This window comes from Watersipora subatra, chromosome 2 (assembly GCF_963576615.1).
Source record: "Watersipora subatra chromosome 2, tzWatSuba1.1, whole genome shotgun sequence".
Lineage (NCBI taxonomy): Eukaryota > Metazoa > Bryozoa > Gymnolaemata > Cheilostomatida > Watersiporidae > Watersipora > Watersipora subatra.
The window spans coordinates 7764646-7781252 of record NC_088709.1 but is presented as its reverse complement, the minus strand read 5'-3'; the positions used below and the strand labels follow the sequence as shown (position 1 = coordinate 7781252).

The 16607-nt window shown below is 37.1% G+C and overlaps 2 protein-coding genes across 2 annotated transcripts in view; both read left to right on the top strand.

Annotated features, from left to right (window-relative positions):
* Positions 1-2551: 2551 nt before the first annotated feature.
* LOC137387910 (uncharacterized) lies at positions 2552-3250 on the top strand. Its single transcript, XM_068074423.1, has one exon. The coding sequence runs from the start codon at positions 2552-2554 to the stop codon at positions 3248-3250; it is 699 nt and encodes a 232-aa protein (XP_067930524.1).
* A 5298-nt stretch (positions 3251-8548) lies between these two features.
* Positions 8549-16607, top strand: part of LOC137387518 (protein disulfide-isomerase TMX3-like) — a 32446-nt gene continuing 24387 nt past the window's right edge. Inside the window, exons 1-9 of the mRNA XM_068073964.1 lie at positions 8549-8676; positions 9478-9538; positions 9680-9719; positions 10657-10820; positions 13028-13108; positions 15485-15593; positions 15829-15906; positions 16261-16399; positions 16488-16587. Coding sequence (XP_067930065.1) covers positions 8616-8676; positions 9478-9538; positions 9680-9719; positions 10657-10820; positions 13028-13108; positions 15485-15593; positions 15829-15906; positions 16261-16399; positions 16488-16587 — 833 coding nt within the window. The 5' untranslated portion in view covers positions 8549-8615. The remainder of the gene's footprint in view (positions 8677-9477; positions 9539-9679; positions 9720-10656; positions 10821-13027; positions 13109-15484; positions 15594-15828; positions 15907-16260; positions 16400-16487; positions 16588-16607) is intronic.

Below are 16607 nucleotides of genomic sequence, written 5' to 3'. Positions count from 1 at the left end.
GGATTGCTCGAGACTGTGACTTTGGTGTATAATCACGTGGTTCTGCAAGTTTTGATATTTGGTGTAGAAAGTGACAAAATGAAGCGTAGAATGTTTGAGACACCAAACATCAAACTGGAAGAAGCTCTAGGATTGTGTCGGTCAATTGAAATGGCAGCAAGAGATCTTAAAGCAATAGTGGGTACGGTAGCAGAAGATGTTAATGCATTGAGCTTGTATAAAAGAAATGAGCCAAAGCCCAGGAAAAGCCATCTAAAACTCTCTGCTTCTGCAGCCAATTGCAATAAGTGTGGTGGAGTACACCCCCTCATTCATGTCCAGCCTATGGTCAGAATTGTCACAAATGCTCGAAGATGAATCATTATGCACGATGTTGCACTGTTTGCAGTCAGAACTTTTAGGATGGAACTAAGAAGAAGGAATTGGTACATCAAGCGGAACTGCTGAACTATTCTACAGATGAAGAATATGGCAACAGTATATCCATCACCATGAAAGATAGGAAGCTGTTGTCAACACTGATATTATCATCTCCTGCTGTCACCCTGAGTTTCAACTTGATACAGGTGCGACCTGTAACATTCTCACAGTCCATGATTACTGTGCACTAGACAAACCTCAGCTACCAAAGACTGATACTATACTCAACATGTATGATCAAACATCTTGCACACCACGTGGATGGTGCTACTTGAAAGTGAAGGACCAAGGGGATGAAGAGATAAAAGTACGTTTTCTCAGTGTAGAAAGTTGCCATCATAGTTTACTATCAGGTGTTGCATGCTTGGAAATGGAGCTCTTACATTTGTCTGAGACAGTGAGCTTTGTGTTTGATACAGATATTCTTGGTATGCTACTTGAGTATGAGGACGTATTCGGTGGTTTGGGTGAGCTGCCAGGAGAATATCGCATTGAGTTGGAGTCGTCAGTAAGGCCAGTGCAGGTTCGCCCACAAAAAGTGCTATCGACAATGAAAGCAGAAGTAGAGAAGGAGATTAGGTCACTTTAGAAACAAGAAATTACTGAGAAGGTTGACAAGCCAACAGCTTGGATTAGTCATATGATTTCTATCAGGAAACCAAATGGAAACATTAGGATATGTATTGACCTCCAGAATCTAAACCGAGCAATTCTACACAATCATGTTGAAATGCCAACTTTAGAAAACATACTCCCACAGCTGAATGCGGCAACATGTTTTTTTCTCTGTGATGCAAATAGTGGTTTTCAGCAAGTCAAGCTAGCAGCAGAGTCAACAGATCTCACCACTTTTTGGACTCCAGAGTCACGCTACAAGTATGTTAGAATGCAATTCGGAATTTCTTCGACCCCTGAAGAGTTCCAAAGAAGGCTAGCAAATGCATTAGAGGGATTGGAAGGAATAGCTGTAGTGGCAGACGACAATAGTATTTAGAAAAGATCATAACAGAAATCTCAAGAAGTTACTGGAAAAGGCTAGGATGTACGGTCTTAAGCTAAACAAAAACAAATGCAAATTTCTTAACTCAGATCTTCCATATATAGGTCATATCCTGACTTCCAAAGGTCTAAAACCGGATCCACAAAAATATAGGCTATTCAGAACATGCAACCACCAATTTCGACTGAGGCAGTAAAGAGGTTTTTAGGTCATGTGATATATATGTCAAGTTTATTCCAAACTTATCAGCTCAGGCAGAACCTCTTCGTAGGGTGCTACAGTCAAAGAAAAGTACAAAGTTTGTTTGGGAGTCTAGTCAACAAGACGCTTTCACAATGATTAAGAAAAGTTTGACTAATGCTGAAACACTCCAGTTCTTTGACAGAAATGCCCCGATAGTTGTTCAGACTGATGCTTCTACAGCAGGCTTGAGAGCTACGCTACTTCAGGGAGGAAACTCAGTTACTTATATTTCTAGGTCTCTGACAGATAGTGAGACAAACTATGCCCCTATCGAGTTGGAAATGTTAGCAGTGTTAACTCTGTCAAGGTTGGACCAGTATGTTTTTGTCCACTCTAATGTCACCGTTCACACAGATCATAAGCCCTTAGTCTCCATCTTCAAAAAACCAGTATTTAAGGCTCCTCGTCGTATACAGTCAATGTTACTCTCTCTCCAGAGATATACAGGAGTGGAGCTGGTTTAGAAACCTGGTAAGGAGCAGCTCTCAGCAGAATTCCTTTTTCGTGATAGCTACATAGAGAAGCCTTCTGGGACACGAGATAAGTCGCACGTCTTTGCTGTGAGCGAGGTTCCCTTTGATATGGCATTTGCCAGACCAGGTTTATGAAGATCTACAAGCTGCTACAAAACATGATCAAGAGTTGCAAATGTTGATGAGATGGGTGTTGGAGGGCTGGCCTAATGATCCAAGTGCAGTTCAGGAATCAATAAAAAAGTACTGGTCATTTCGAGATGAGCTAGCAGTAGAAAGAGGACTCATATTTAAAGGACTGCGTATGTTGGTGCCTAGATTTCTTCAAAGAAGTATGTTAGACAAACTGGTTGCCAGTCATCAGGGAGTGCAGGCCACACGCCGCCGTGCAAGACGGTCTGTGTATTAGAAAGGAATGGCTGAGGAACTTACCAAACACTGTCAAGCTTGTTTGGTCTGCTTGAAAGATGCCCAAAACAACCCAGAGAAGAATACCATGTCAATAATGTCCCACTCAAGGTATGGAACAAATAGGGGTGGGAGAAGGGAAGAAGGGAAACATTATGTTATGGCCGTAGACTACACCTCTGATTATTGGGAGCTTGAATGTATAAGCAGTCAGGACACTTGTGATGTGATCACAGCACCAAAAAAGATCTTTGTCAGATGGGGTATTACAGTGCAAATCCAGAGTGATAACGGTCCCCAGTTAACACCTCAAAAGTTTGTCTATTTTGCCAAAGAATGGTGCTTCACTCACACAACAAGCAGCCCACACTACCCTCAATCTAATGGCAATGTAGAGTCTGCTGTGAAAATAGCCCAAAAAATTCTGAAGAGATGTGCTGACCCAGAGTTAGCATTGCTAGAATACTACAACACAACAACAGAGAACATGACCACCAGTCCCATAGAGCGTCTTCTCGGCAGGTCAACTCGTTCCACACTTCCTTCTCACACCAAGATGGGTTTGTCAAGAGCAGAGCAGGTCAGTTCTGAGGAAAAGAGAGCTAAGAGGCAACGAACCAGAACAAAGTACAACAAGTCATCTAAGAATTTATCACCTTTAGAAATTAGTGAACAAGTGATGTTGGGGGATTACCAAACACACTAGAGAAGCTGGAAAAAGGCTCAAGTGAACAAGACACTTTCAGATAGGCCGTATGCAGTAGTGTGTGATGGTGAAATGTTTAAAAGAAATCGATGTGATCTGCGGCCAAGATTACAAGTTCCAGACAACAACCACCCTGTTCCGGTTAGACAGCCATGTGAGGTTACAGACAACATGGGCTGCCCTCTCCGAGTTTGTCAGGAACCAGCTTGGCCTAACAAATATGATCAAAGTTAGTCACTAAGATAATGAGATATTGTTTGTCTCTTATTGATTTTATTTTGAGTTTATATTACCATGGTTTATTAGGTTTAGTCACTTTAGTTTGGTGCTTTAGCTTTAATACGATTGAGACAATCTGTATGTTTTTTGTTTTAGAAAAGAGGGGATGTTACATGTTGTAGTTGTATGTCCATGTGCGTAATCACAGACTTTATGGTATTGCTTTTACCGGTGCTACACAAGTCCTATTGTTTTGCTTTTTGGCCACACCCAATAAATATAAGAGTCACGCAAGCGCGACTTTTTTGGTTTATTGCTTGGTGACAAAACATGGCCTCCAAAATATTGTCCAAAGGATAATGTTCAAAATCTTGTTAGTCAGCCTTTAGCTAGTAAGCAACCATAAACCCAAACACGTTATAGATGCTTTGTCCGACCAAACGGAGAAAGCATGTAGAGGCAATTTTTACTCCAGATAATACCAATATCCATGTGAAAAGCTTTTAGCTTGTAAAGATTCACTGAAACTGAAAAAATGACTATATTTGCGTGTGCACATTTGAAATTGAAATTACACACTTTATTATTACCAATTAAAAAACAGGTTATGATAAAAAAAATTAGCTTTTAAAACAATTAAAAAAACTACAATGAAAAAGAAAAATATATAGATACTAGCTGTGGTACCCGGCGTTGCCCAGGTAAAAGAAAAGACTTTAGACAGAGAATTGATTTGTATTTAACATATAACAACATTTGCCATTTTAACTATCAAACTCCATATCATGAAAAAAGTGTTTTGTCTTATAAACACGCTGTTAGCAAGTATGTTTAACAATGTGAGCGAACAGCTTCTCGTGATGTTATGCTATGGCCCGCTTCATATGCAAAGCCGTTAGGTATTTGCTCTCATATGATGACTTATATTGGCAGATGAGCAATTTGATTTCTGTAGTCTAGTGGGTAGGGCGTCAGACTGGTGAACGGCAGTGTCAGAGATCGAATCTTATTCGATACGGAATCTTTATTCCAAGATTTTAAGATCTATAGCCGGACAATCAAACCTACGAATACACCTACGACCAGTTTGGAGAAATACATATATACCTAGATAGACTAAATGAATGTCCTGCGCTGCATGAACAATAAAAACAACTTATAAATAGTTACAGGTAATGTAGCTACCATTGGGTAAGTTTTACCATGTCTTCTCAAATTAGCAAATTGGCAAAATTTGAGTAACTTAATTTACTATAATAAGAGATGTGAAACTGTGAAGTCAGTTCTAATGACGTTACAAATCACATAACATCGATATGCGTATTTTAACCGATGTAATGACTATGAGCACGATTAATCCATTTTATCACAATTAGCATGTGTGGCTTAATGGGGGGCTTAATAGGGTAGCTTGCCCACTTCCAGGCCTGTAGATGCTGAGTTCAAATTCAGTTTGAAGTGCATTTTGCGTTGCTAAAACTTTATCACTATAAGTGGACACACGACAGACAGACTAACAGATAAACGACAAACACTGAGATTTATATATATATAGATTATTACTTTGCTCAAAAATGAGAGTTGTCCTCTCATTCCATCATTAATGGAGTTCGTTTCATCAATGATATAAATGATATGAGTGGGGGGTTTATATCATTGGTTTCATAAGCCATTGCCTAGTTGCTGCTCCTACACTATCGTTAATAAACAATGTAGAAAGCAAGTTCCTACTCCTAATAATAAACTTTCAAGTGTAGAAATTAGCTTTGCATAATGTTTATCAGTTACCTGGTGAAACAATATCTTCATATATTATTCATCGACTCCTTAGGGAGCATATAGATGGCTTTATAGAGTATATACAGTACATTATTAGTCGACTGAGTTTGCAACCGTTAGAGGATCTCTGCGAAGCGTGTGCAGCAGAAATGTCAGCGTTTGAAACCTGCACCTTTAAAACGAGGTGCAGATGACTCAGGGCCATCGATTGCTTATTCCTCTGATCACGATTATGCAAGCAGTAAGCCATGCCCAACAATTGAAGAAAAACCTGATGTTTCAGTTCTGGAGGCACCATCTTTTCCTAGTTGGCAAATTTGTTTTGTTCATGTTTGCTTTGACATACAATTACATTTATTTTGAGTAATATGTGTTTATAACATTTTCTATTAGTATGCTTGCGATGATCATGCAAGTAAGTATAGTCAGTGGAAATGTGTGTAAGGAGTGCTGGGATTTTAATTTATTCTTCTGGATGGGCCTAAACCATTGCCTCTGTGCATCACTAATTCTTCTGTGTGTCTTCTTTCACATCTAACTTGCACACTTTGCTAATCCTAATATGCACAACTTAACAGAACTCATAACTTGTATAATAAGACTTTATAAGCTATATTTGATACTGATGTTTATTACTTGATGTTTGATGTAATGGGTATATATTAAATTGAATTTACTATTTTTGTGTAAGGTACGAAAGAGATGCTTTGATCTTCGCAAGAAGCTCAAGCAGTCTGAGTCAGCTGTAAGTAAGTTGTTTAATGAGGATCAGCTTGAAGCGCTTCGATGAAGGTCTACAAGAGGACTTAGGTGAAGCCCGGGAACCATTGAAAAAGGTCTGCAACTAAGATTTGCATGTGGTTCTACAGGCTACAACATGTTGCTTGAGCAGAATCTACCACTTCCTTCTATTAGAACAAACAGGTAGCTATGATATTGATGAAAGTGACTATCTTGGTGACCTATTAAGCTCAGATACTGAGCCCGAACCAGTTGTCGATCAGACAACATCACATTACATGATGTCATTGTTTTTAGAATCAAACATTTTTGATGCTGAGAAAAATTCTCTCTACTACATTTCAGGCTTCTGTTTAAAGTCTCTTAAAAAGTGAAAAATAGTTTGCCAAACATGTTTTCAATCTGCATCAACTTCGGATGCATTAGATAGGGTCAGTAAGTTGGTTCAACTTAAGGACTACAAAGGGGGGCTTTATGCCGTGTTGCTGAACCCGTATATGATATGCTGAAATGGGAAAAGATTTTCAGGGCTAATGTAGAACAAGCATCACATAGAAACATCCGGAGAGCTCTGATCGATGGCTTTGGTAAGGTTGCCAGCATAGAAAACATTGTGCTTAAGTGTCATAACTTACCATCTAAGTTGCTTAGCACTTTTATAGACACTAGGCATAGGTTTTCTTTTGCAAAGACCAAACAAAAAAACTAGGTAAAGGTCAACCTGTAGGATGTACCAAGGGAGCCGCTCTACATTCATAGGGTCAATGGCCAAAAAGGCAAAGTAATCATCCATACGTTTACTTCGGTTCATGTTTACTAACTTAGTGTCTGTAGTAGCTCTACTACTAGGTGCTAACTGCTATAAACCCATATTAACAATATTTACATATGTATGTGACATTAATGTGTTTCTAGAAGCTCCACTACTAGGTGCTAACTGCTAATAAACCCGTGTTAACAATAATTATATATGTATGTTTCTAGCAATTCATTAAATCGACTGTATATATTATATACTTGATCTATTTGGCCTTATTTGGTGCATTTTTGTATATATATTTATTGTTTGCAAACCCTTGCCCAACCACAAGACATATCTAATTTGTCTATTTAATTTTATTGCATTTGAATATGTGTGTGTATGTATGCATTCTATTTGCAAATATATGTGCATATGTAAAAACCTCAACTCAGAATTTTTATGGATTTGTGCTCTCTTTTTTGCTTGATCAGAGGCAATAAGGCAGTCAAAGATACTTACTACATCATGTTAACTGAAGTATCATATGTTAGCAAGCATTGCCTGTCATGCAAGCTTATTGGCCAACATTCACTTACGTGGCTTTTTATTGGCTAGCAAATACCATTGCCTATAACAATGAAATGAAACCATTGCGCAAAGTGGAACTAGAATGGCGCCCGTAATCTGTTGGTGGCATAACTCTTACACTCAATGGCTCTGTTTCAACACAAACGCAGGTTACAATATTTGTGACGAGTTCATCAAAACTATTCACGTTTTTGTAATACATGCAGGGGCGGATCTACTGTGGTGCATATGGTGCAAATGCACCACCATAAATATGGCAAAAAATTAAAAAAAGATTTAAAATCCATCAAGAATTGAGTAAATTACAATTCATTTCACTCAGAACTTGCTTTAAGAGGAAATTAACAAAAACGGCCTAGTAGAGCTTGTTATAACAAATCAGTTTTAATAACATTGACCTGAATTTGTTTTGCTTATAAACAAATGAGATTGGTCCCAATAAACATCTCCAATTGAGCCACAACTTTTTCGAAAGAATTACTACAAACAATTTTAAAAGCAAAATGTCTCAAAAGAAAGGTCAAGAACGAACTTTGGATCATTTCTTTCGACGACAAAACAACAATTAAAAAAGTATGCCCTAATATGTCTGTTTTATAGTAGCATCGTTATGTAACTAATACTACGAAAATTTTTTTATGGTAGCTTGCAGAAATGATGGCTAATTTCTGCACAACCAAACCAAATGGCTGTTGAGGTTTTGTGATTGATTTTGTCTTGATTTTATTTTATTGCACAAATGTTTGTTAACTTTCTGTTTACATGTACTCTTGATATACATAGTATAAGGAATATTGGCAATATTATAAAACACCAATTTAATTAATCATATCTAATGTCAATTTTTACCTCTAAACTTGTTGTTTGCTGCAAATAAATGATTACACTTTTTTGGGCTCAAACACACCTCTCCTTCATTCTAAGATGCCTAAATTTCAAAAGGTTCCGCCAGCGCGAGGCCAGGTAAGGGGGTCGTCTCGCGCACCCCTCCCACTCTAGATATATTACACAAATTTTGCACCATACACTTTTTTCCTAGATCCGCCCCTGACATGTAGAAGCGCAATTTATGTCCACATACGGTAAGCGCTGCACCTGAAGGCGTTGGCGGCAAGCGCGAGTACTATAATAGCCGTACCGCATTCAGAGCTCTTTACGGTAATTTGTGCTTTACGTAGATCTATTGTAACAGCACTAGCTAAATAACACTTAGGTCAAGGTCCTTACGAGAAGAAAATACCTACTTGTGCAAATTGTGCATTTCGCAAAGTCCTCATCTTTTGATAAGTAGGAAAGATGTCGCTCTCTGATGACCAGAAGAATGGTTTTGTTACTGTCTTATTAGTTTTATGCGTCGGTAAGTATACGAACATTTGTTGTTATTGTAGCAAGAACAGTTTTATCAAAATACAAGAAACTTGCCAATTGTGAAATAAAGTAGAGGAACGTATAATAGCACACAAATATTTTGGTTTATTATGGTTCTGATATAAGCGGTATACCTCAAAGCTCTCGCGTTTATCTAAATAATTTTATGAAATAAATAAAGCTTTATAAACCTGTGAACGTATAAAGTAGCGGCAATAGGCATTTAGTCTTACAATAATAGCTGTTTATAAACAAACATTAACCACTTATGACTGAATATTTGTATTGCTGTATTTCTTATTGACTTCACGCTCTTTCAACTTTGTACGAGGTGGATATTGTCGTTTTTAGCTTAGTGTGCTTATTTAGAATTGAGAAGCTTCTAAATCTGAAGCTAGCTAAAACAATTCTTAATTACTGTACTAGTAATCACAGTTTTAGGGTGATCAGCAAATGGTGCTCGACACTTAGCTTTAAAAAGAGTTTTTTTTTATTGAAATAAAACTTGTTCTTGTATTGTGTACCATTGCTCAAGACAATTATTAGCCATAATAGCAACAGTGTTATACAATCTCGTAGTCTAATAGTTTTGAGGTTCCAAGGCTTTGTTACAATATTTGTTCTACTGCATTCAGTTTATTTCTTTTATAAAAGAGTGAGGCCGCTGCTTGTTCATAGTAGGAATGAACATTGGCTAGATAAGCACGAACATTGGCTGGATGCATCGGCTCTTACAAGTGCATTTCCGTCATATTTTTTGTATAGACATGTCGTTTATGCTTATGTACAGGATTATGGCAAGTGAAAGCATTATCTGGTCATGGAACATATGTAATGAACTTGGATAACAGGTCAGTATCAGAACTCACCAATTATAAGTTTGGCTGTCACTTTGCATGTAAGCACTAGTGTTTGTCTATTTTGTTTTACATTAACATTTGAACATCGGACACAATAATGTACATGTATACTGTTTCCTGTTTGTTGAGCAGATTTGATGAAATGAAAGGAAACAATCCCTACTTACTTCAGGTCTGTTCCACTCTGTTACCTTATTTAGTGGTTTGGTTGTGTAGCGAAGGCTACTTGCAGTCACTATTTATGGCATTATGGTTATAATGCAGACTTATGTTTGTTTATTTGTTGCATTTATTGCTGAAGCTTAAAATTTTGAGAACCATAATGAAGGTTGTTAAAGTTAGAGTTCATCTACCATTTGAAAATAGACCATGCAAGTTCTAACTACTGGATTACTCCAATGTCTGAGAAAGTGTTATTTCTGTTGTCGAGAAAAACAAATGCAAAGGAGTTTTTAATTCAAATATTCCTGATTTAAAAAAACCTGGTACGCTTGGCACTCCCATGCACCGTAAGAGATTGTAATAAGTAATCACTATGTGCATTGTTAATTCACAAAGTGACAAGGTGACCGAGTGGTGTGGTGGTTGGAGTGCCGAAGTGAAAAGTGGAGGATGTGAGTTCAATTCTCATGCGAGGCAATTTGTTTTTTTTAACACTCTTAATGAGGCTTCGGACAAAGGAATGGACTCTGCTTTTATTATAATAAAGATTTGCTTTCTTGGTATCAGTCACAGTCACAGTGATGCAATGTATCAGTCACAGTCACAGCTGTTTAGACAGTGATGCAAGGTATCAGTCACAGCTGTTTAGGCGGTGATGCACGGTATCAGTCACAACTGTTTAGACAGTGATGCAAGGTATCAGTCACAGCTGTTTAGACAGTGATGCAATTAAGTAAAAGGTTTATACTTGCTTCAACTGTTGATGATCTGAAGGTTAGTGCAATGACTGGTTTGTAGGGACAGCTTAATGATTTCTAGAAGCATTAGGAATGAGCTGCACGCCTTTGAGTGCGCATGATAGCAACAAACTATGTCTTTAAAAGAAACAAAACTTCTGGTTGCCACTTTCTTATCCGTTCATTCCGTGTGCTTTCTTTGGCTGACAGTTCTATGCTCCATGGTGTGGGCACTGCAAAAAACTAGAGCCAGTGTATGAAAGAGTAGGTGGTAAGTTAGACGGCACCGGAATATATGTGGCCAAAATAGATGCTACAAGGTACAGAGATGTGGCGGAGAAGTATGACATCGCCGGCTTCCCAAGCATCTTGTAGTAAGTGTTTCATATTACGCCGATTATATTCCAGCGCAATAGCTCACAATTTCCCGTAGTCATCAAATGCGTTGGTCAGCTTAAATGCTAGGGAGAACCTTGCCAGAATGACACTAATAGTTTGGCCTAACATAGAAACTTTGGGTAATTTTTGTCCGATAATGACAAATCCTGGAAATAATAATTAAAAATAGTCCCGGTAGTCAGCAAATCTTGTTCTTTTCCTTAATCTCCGACATGTTCATGTTTTTTTATTTATAGCTGCCTCACTTTAGCCAGGCCTTTGCAAGTGTCAGCCTAGCTCAATCAGCTGGCTTTGTAACAAGTTGTTGCACCTATATTTTGGTAAGACCGATCAAACTCAGGAACATACTAACATTAAAGTAGTCCAGCCATTCTGAATTATTGTTTTTCTACTCTTTTTTGTTTTTATTATACACCAAAAATGCTGCCGTAGCTAAAATGAATCCTTGATAGCCAACAGAATCAATGATAAGAAATATGAAATATTTCTTCTGATTGAAGAAGTAAGAAATATGAAAATGTTGAAAGTCATTTGCCTCAGCTGCTAATATTCTGTTTTTGTAGAAACATAACATATAAATTTTAGTGTTTGTCTTTCCAGTTATAGCATTGAAAAATCACCAACATACTGGATGTGAACTCACAACATTCAAATCGCAAGTCTACTAACAAGTGCATAACCACAAGGCTAAGCCTTCTTATCATCCCCATCACTCTTACCATATACTGTATATCCTTTTTGTGATTGCACACGCTAAACAAGTACTTGATATTATGAATAATTTATATTACCTTTTGAATTTGTTCTTTTTTTAAATTTTAAAAGCTTTTTTATCATTATCTATTACCTATTTTTTCAATTTGTGATTTTTAAATGTGCCGTTTCAATTTAAAATGTGCCATTACACTTCTATTTTCAGTCTTTCCTAAAGTTGATCGCTGAATCTGTAAAGGCTAAATACTTTTCACGTGGACAATTGTGTAATTTTGAGTAGGAATTGCCTTTAAATTCTCTCTCCATTCGGTCAGACAAAGTATCAGACAAAAACAGTCTGATATCTCATTTTTACGTTTGTACTAGTCTTGAGAGATACCAATATTGCCGGATTCAAAGTTTTGATGGATAGCTTCTGCTGTAATAAAAACCTTTTTTGCACATACACTTTTATGCACTCATTGTTATTATTAATTCAAAATATTCATAATTTTTATTTTGTTTTCAAGGTTCACAGTTCTCAGTTTATCAGTATCAAATCATTTTCATTGTATTCTTAGTAATCATACTTATCATACTCATAATCATAGTATCATTTATTTAGCCGTTACTTGCTAATTATTTCACATTTAAACACCTTTACAGATGTTCTATTGTTTTTCTAAAATTATTTGAACTGTACAAAACACTTTTCTGGTGATATGAAGTTTACAAGTTAAAATGGTAAATGTATATGTTAAATAAAAATAAATTTTCTGTGCAAGGACTTTTTTATTACCCAGGCAACGCCCGGCATGCACTTAGTTAGATATATATCATATTACAGAAATATATAAATTCTAAGACTGTTTGTACACCGAAATGTCCAGTAGTTTGAGTGAAACACTTTTATCGGCAGTTTTATGTTTGTATTTGTTAAGCATTTAAGGTTTTCGCTGCTGAAAGTGGCAGCCATCTGTGATTCAAGATGGCTGCTGGCTTTGTCACACTTCTTTTCTAAAAGTATGTCAAAATAGTTTACATCCAAACCTTAAATTATAGATGTACTGTCTGTATAGACATGGCATGGTCAACTGCTGGTTAATTTAAATAAATTGTACTTGTATGGTTTGAGATTCTGTTGTTTCAATAAGAATGTATTAACGTCTCAGGCTTGAGATATATACATTATATCTGACCCACTTGCTCGGAGTCGGCTCCATTTTGTCTTGATTGAAGCTTTTGATTAGTAAATTTACTTTAGTGGATTCTCTTCTTACCACTAGTGGTATATTATTGTAAAATATTACATAATTCTATTGATTTCACTTGCCAAGCTGTCCTATAGTTATAGTTTGCGCTACTAGCTTACAGAAAAAGTGCTGTATGTTCGGGTTGACCGGAGCTTAAAGACTTCAAGGAGCTGTCAGTTAATAAAATATAGTTATTTTTCAAATGTAGTATAATGTATGTCACACTGTGTTTGTAGTGTTCATGGTGACAGAGTGGTTGAGTATCACGGAGACCGTACAGCTGAAGATATAAGCAGATTTGCGATCAGGTGTAGGAGGTAAGACACATTATTCCAGACCTTCTTGCTCCCTAGTTGCGCAGCCAGCCTTCTACAGATGTATTTAAGTCATTCCTAGACCTGCTTTATGTATTCCAACTAGAGATGCCCCGGTTCTAAACTCACCAGCCGATTCAAATACCTATCCGATATACCGATTCTTATTAAAAACTAATCTGATTCAAATACCGATTCAGATCATTTGTCTTGCATAGATAATTGTTCATTTTATTATAAAAATATAAATATTAATGCATTTATTTATTGTTGTTGTCAACAACAAAACAACAACGCTAGCGGCACCTGTGAAAGAACAGCATTTTAAAAATTTCTAGTAAGACTTGCGATAGTTTACTCTTAAGAACTACTTCATCAAATGATCTGTAAGACCATAATTATTTAGATAAACTTCAAAAGTTGATGTGTAAATAAATATAATAAAAGAAAGAAACAAATTACATTCACAACACAACCAAACCAAATGAGAACAACCCGACAAACAAGCTATGTATCATCAGGATAAAGAAAGAGAGAGATAGTTAACTTTATGCATCGACTGCTTAAATTTCTTTTGTAATGCTAGTAAATAGAAATATTACTCCGCATTCTTGTTTTCTTGCTTTGTTATCTTGTTCGTGATTGGCTGCAATAAATCCCATCACTCTAATTAAGAAATACCACACTTGTTGATCACGTCCTGACCAAAGCAAAAAGGTTCCTCAACTGTGTTGATGTTAATCAGGCTATAGACATGAAATAAATTGTATGGCAGGCCCGGAATTCATTAGGTAAGGGTAAGGAAATTGCAGCTGATGATCTTTATCAGTGTAGCAGGCTAAAATGTTGTTTTCTGCTAAATAGTTGATCTGTAAAAGTAGCTGAAGTTCCCGATATTTCAAAAAAAGATCGACCGATACCGATTCAGATACTTAACACCCATGGTGTTAAGTGTGAACCGATACCGATTCTGATACCAAAATCGGGGCAACTCTAATACAAACCGCTGTATATTTGATCAAATAATCCCATAGAAATACACGGTGATGTGTCTAATTCAGTCCATAAGCTAACCTATGATCACTTATTATTAAATACTGCTTATAATTATGCATTGCAATAAAACAAAAGTGATACATGTGAGAGGTTTAGTAATGGTAAATTAACAACACAGAGGGTTTTGTCGTCACATTATCTTAGAGATATTCAAACAGAAGTGTATACTTGACAATGCATGAAACAGAGATACATGTAAAACTAGAGATGGAAATACAGCGTGTAACTTGCATTAACTTAGATTAGGAGACATCCAAAATTACTCGATTTATTTTGTTATGATTATCATAGACTACTACTCTGGCAGTCTGGTTGATTATCATAGACTACTACTCTGGCAATCTGGTTGATTATTATAGACTACTACTCTGGCAGTCTGGTTGATTATCATAGACTACTACTCTGGCAGTCTGGTTGATTATCATAGACTACTACTCTGGCAGTCTGGTTGATTATCATAGACTACTACTCTGGCAGTCTGGTTGATTATTATAGACTACTACTCTGGCAGTCTGGTTGATTATCATAGACTACTACTCTGGCAGTCTGGTTGATTATCATAGACTACTACTCTGGCAGTCTGGTTGATTATCATAGACTACTACTCTGGCAGTCTGGTTGATTATCATAGACTACTACTCTGGCAGTCTGGTTGATTATCATAGACTACTACTCTGGCAGTCTGGTTGATTATCATAGACTACTACTCTGGCAGTCTGGTCGTTAGAGATCATCAGGTGTGATAACTAAGTGCACAATTATTTCAAAATCTGGCAAGGCAGTCAATCGGTGCAGGTGGAGAATGTTCGTCTACCAAGCTGACAGTCACAAGAAGCAATCTTTTTTCCTAAAGCTTTTAGCGTGGCTTCAGATGGAACACGGCTTTTATTATAGTAAATTTTTGTTTCAAGTTCCTTTTGTAACTCTTGCTTTCAGCGTTTCCACCTTCATTTATAACATTGCAATGCTGGGAGAAACTTCACATGTCATGCTAAAAATCGCTTCAGGTAAACAGCCGATAATTTGCTTGAATTTTAAAATTTGCGTTGAACAATTTGTATGTCATGGCAGTCGCGAGTAGAGATGTGACTGTACATAAAAATGAAGACAAAATACATGATTGTCACCTTTTGTCTTAACTTCTTGCTGGTCGAAACTCAAATACTTGTGGACATGCAAGCCACCCGCAGCAGGCGGCGGTGGCCACAGTTGCCACATGGTTCGTGTATAGGAAGTTATCATGTTCAGAGTTCTACAAGGATGAAATAGAAAACTACATAATGATGATGAAAGTCTTGCTAAAACAATGTTTTGTTGTTGTAGAGAGCCAATAGTTACTATGCACAGTATTGGCAGTTTGAAGGATAGACTTAGGCAGTCAGCTGAGGAAGCCTTTTTTGTTTATGTGGGAGAACAATCTCACCATCTATTTGTAAGTTATGAACGAGAGGCTATCTCTCTAGATCCTCGATTACAAAAGGATGAAAGAAGATGGTTGCTGTTGTTGAATTCTCAATTTGGGATATTGTTCAAATCTATGTTAAAGTACTAGGAGATGAGCTAATCTTACATATGGGAATGCCACTAGCTTCTGTGTTGGAGTTAATTGCTTATTTCAATACCAATTGACACAGAAAACACTCTGCCATACATTTTCCATGTTGTAGTCCGAGTTCTCCGCTACGGCTAAAAACTACAGCATTTATGTTGACTTCTATAAGGCAGAATCGAAAGCACTGGCTAAGGTAAGAGTAAAGCTTGTACGAATACTGTTTAAACTGCTACAAGGTGGGGTAACTCTCGACAGACACCTTGGTTGGAAGCATTTACTTCTCATTCTTAAAAGAATCAAGGATATGTTATTTACATACACCTGTGGCTGACGGTATCTGACTGTTCGCGTTAATGGATTATCTCGATAACACATATGGTGATTTTACATTTTGGTCTTGTCATTGATAATATTGATAACATCTTCCATAATCCTATTCATAATTCTATTGGTTGAAGACGCCAAGTTAACTTAATCCAGTTAGTCTACAATTTCCTAAAGGATTCAATTCTAAACTGTACAGTAGCACTCTTTTCATAACTGGCAGGAAGTAGGAGATGATATGAAACTTCCAGTAGTCCTCGTGTACAAGGACTCACGGAGGTATCAGTTCAATCCGATGGTCGACTCTAGCTTAAGTTCCTGGGTTGATGAGGAGCGTTACTCAGCGTTGCAACCGTCCCAAGGTACCTCTACTATTATCACATGCATTACGGTTGTGATTATATTGTCTCAGCTACCGAGTGGTTACTATATCGTCTCTTATACCTGAAGGGTTCGCCATGTCGACGCTAATGAGAATGGACAAGATGCTTATAATTATAGTCGCCCAGGAGTCTTCTGATGAGCCCGAGATAAAAGCTAACAGCAAACAGTGAGTATAGTTAAGCTTTT

Excerpts from the sequence above, each read along its gene's own strand:
- LOC137387910 (XM_068074423.1), top strand. The coding sequence starts at position 2,552 with ATGGCTGAGGAACTTACCAAACACTGTCAAGCTTGTTTGGTCTGCTTG.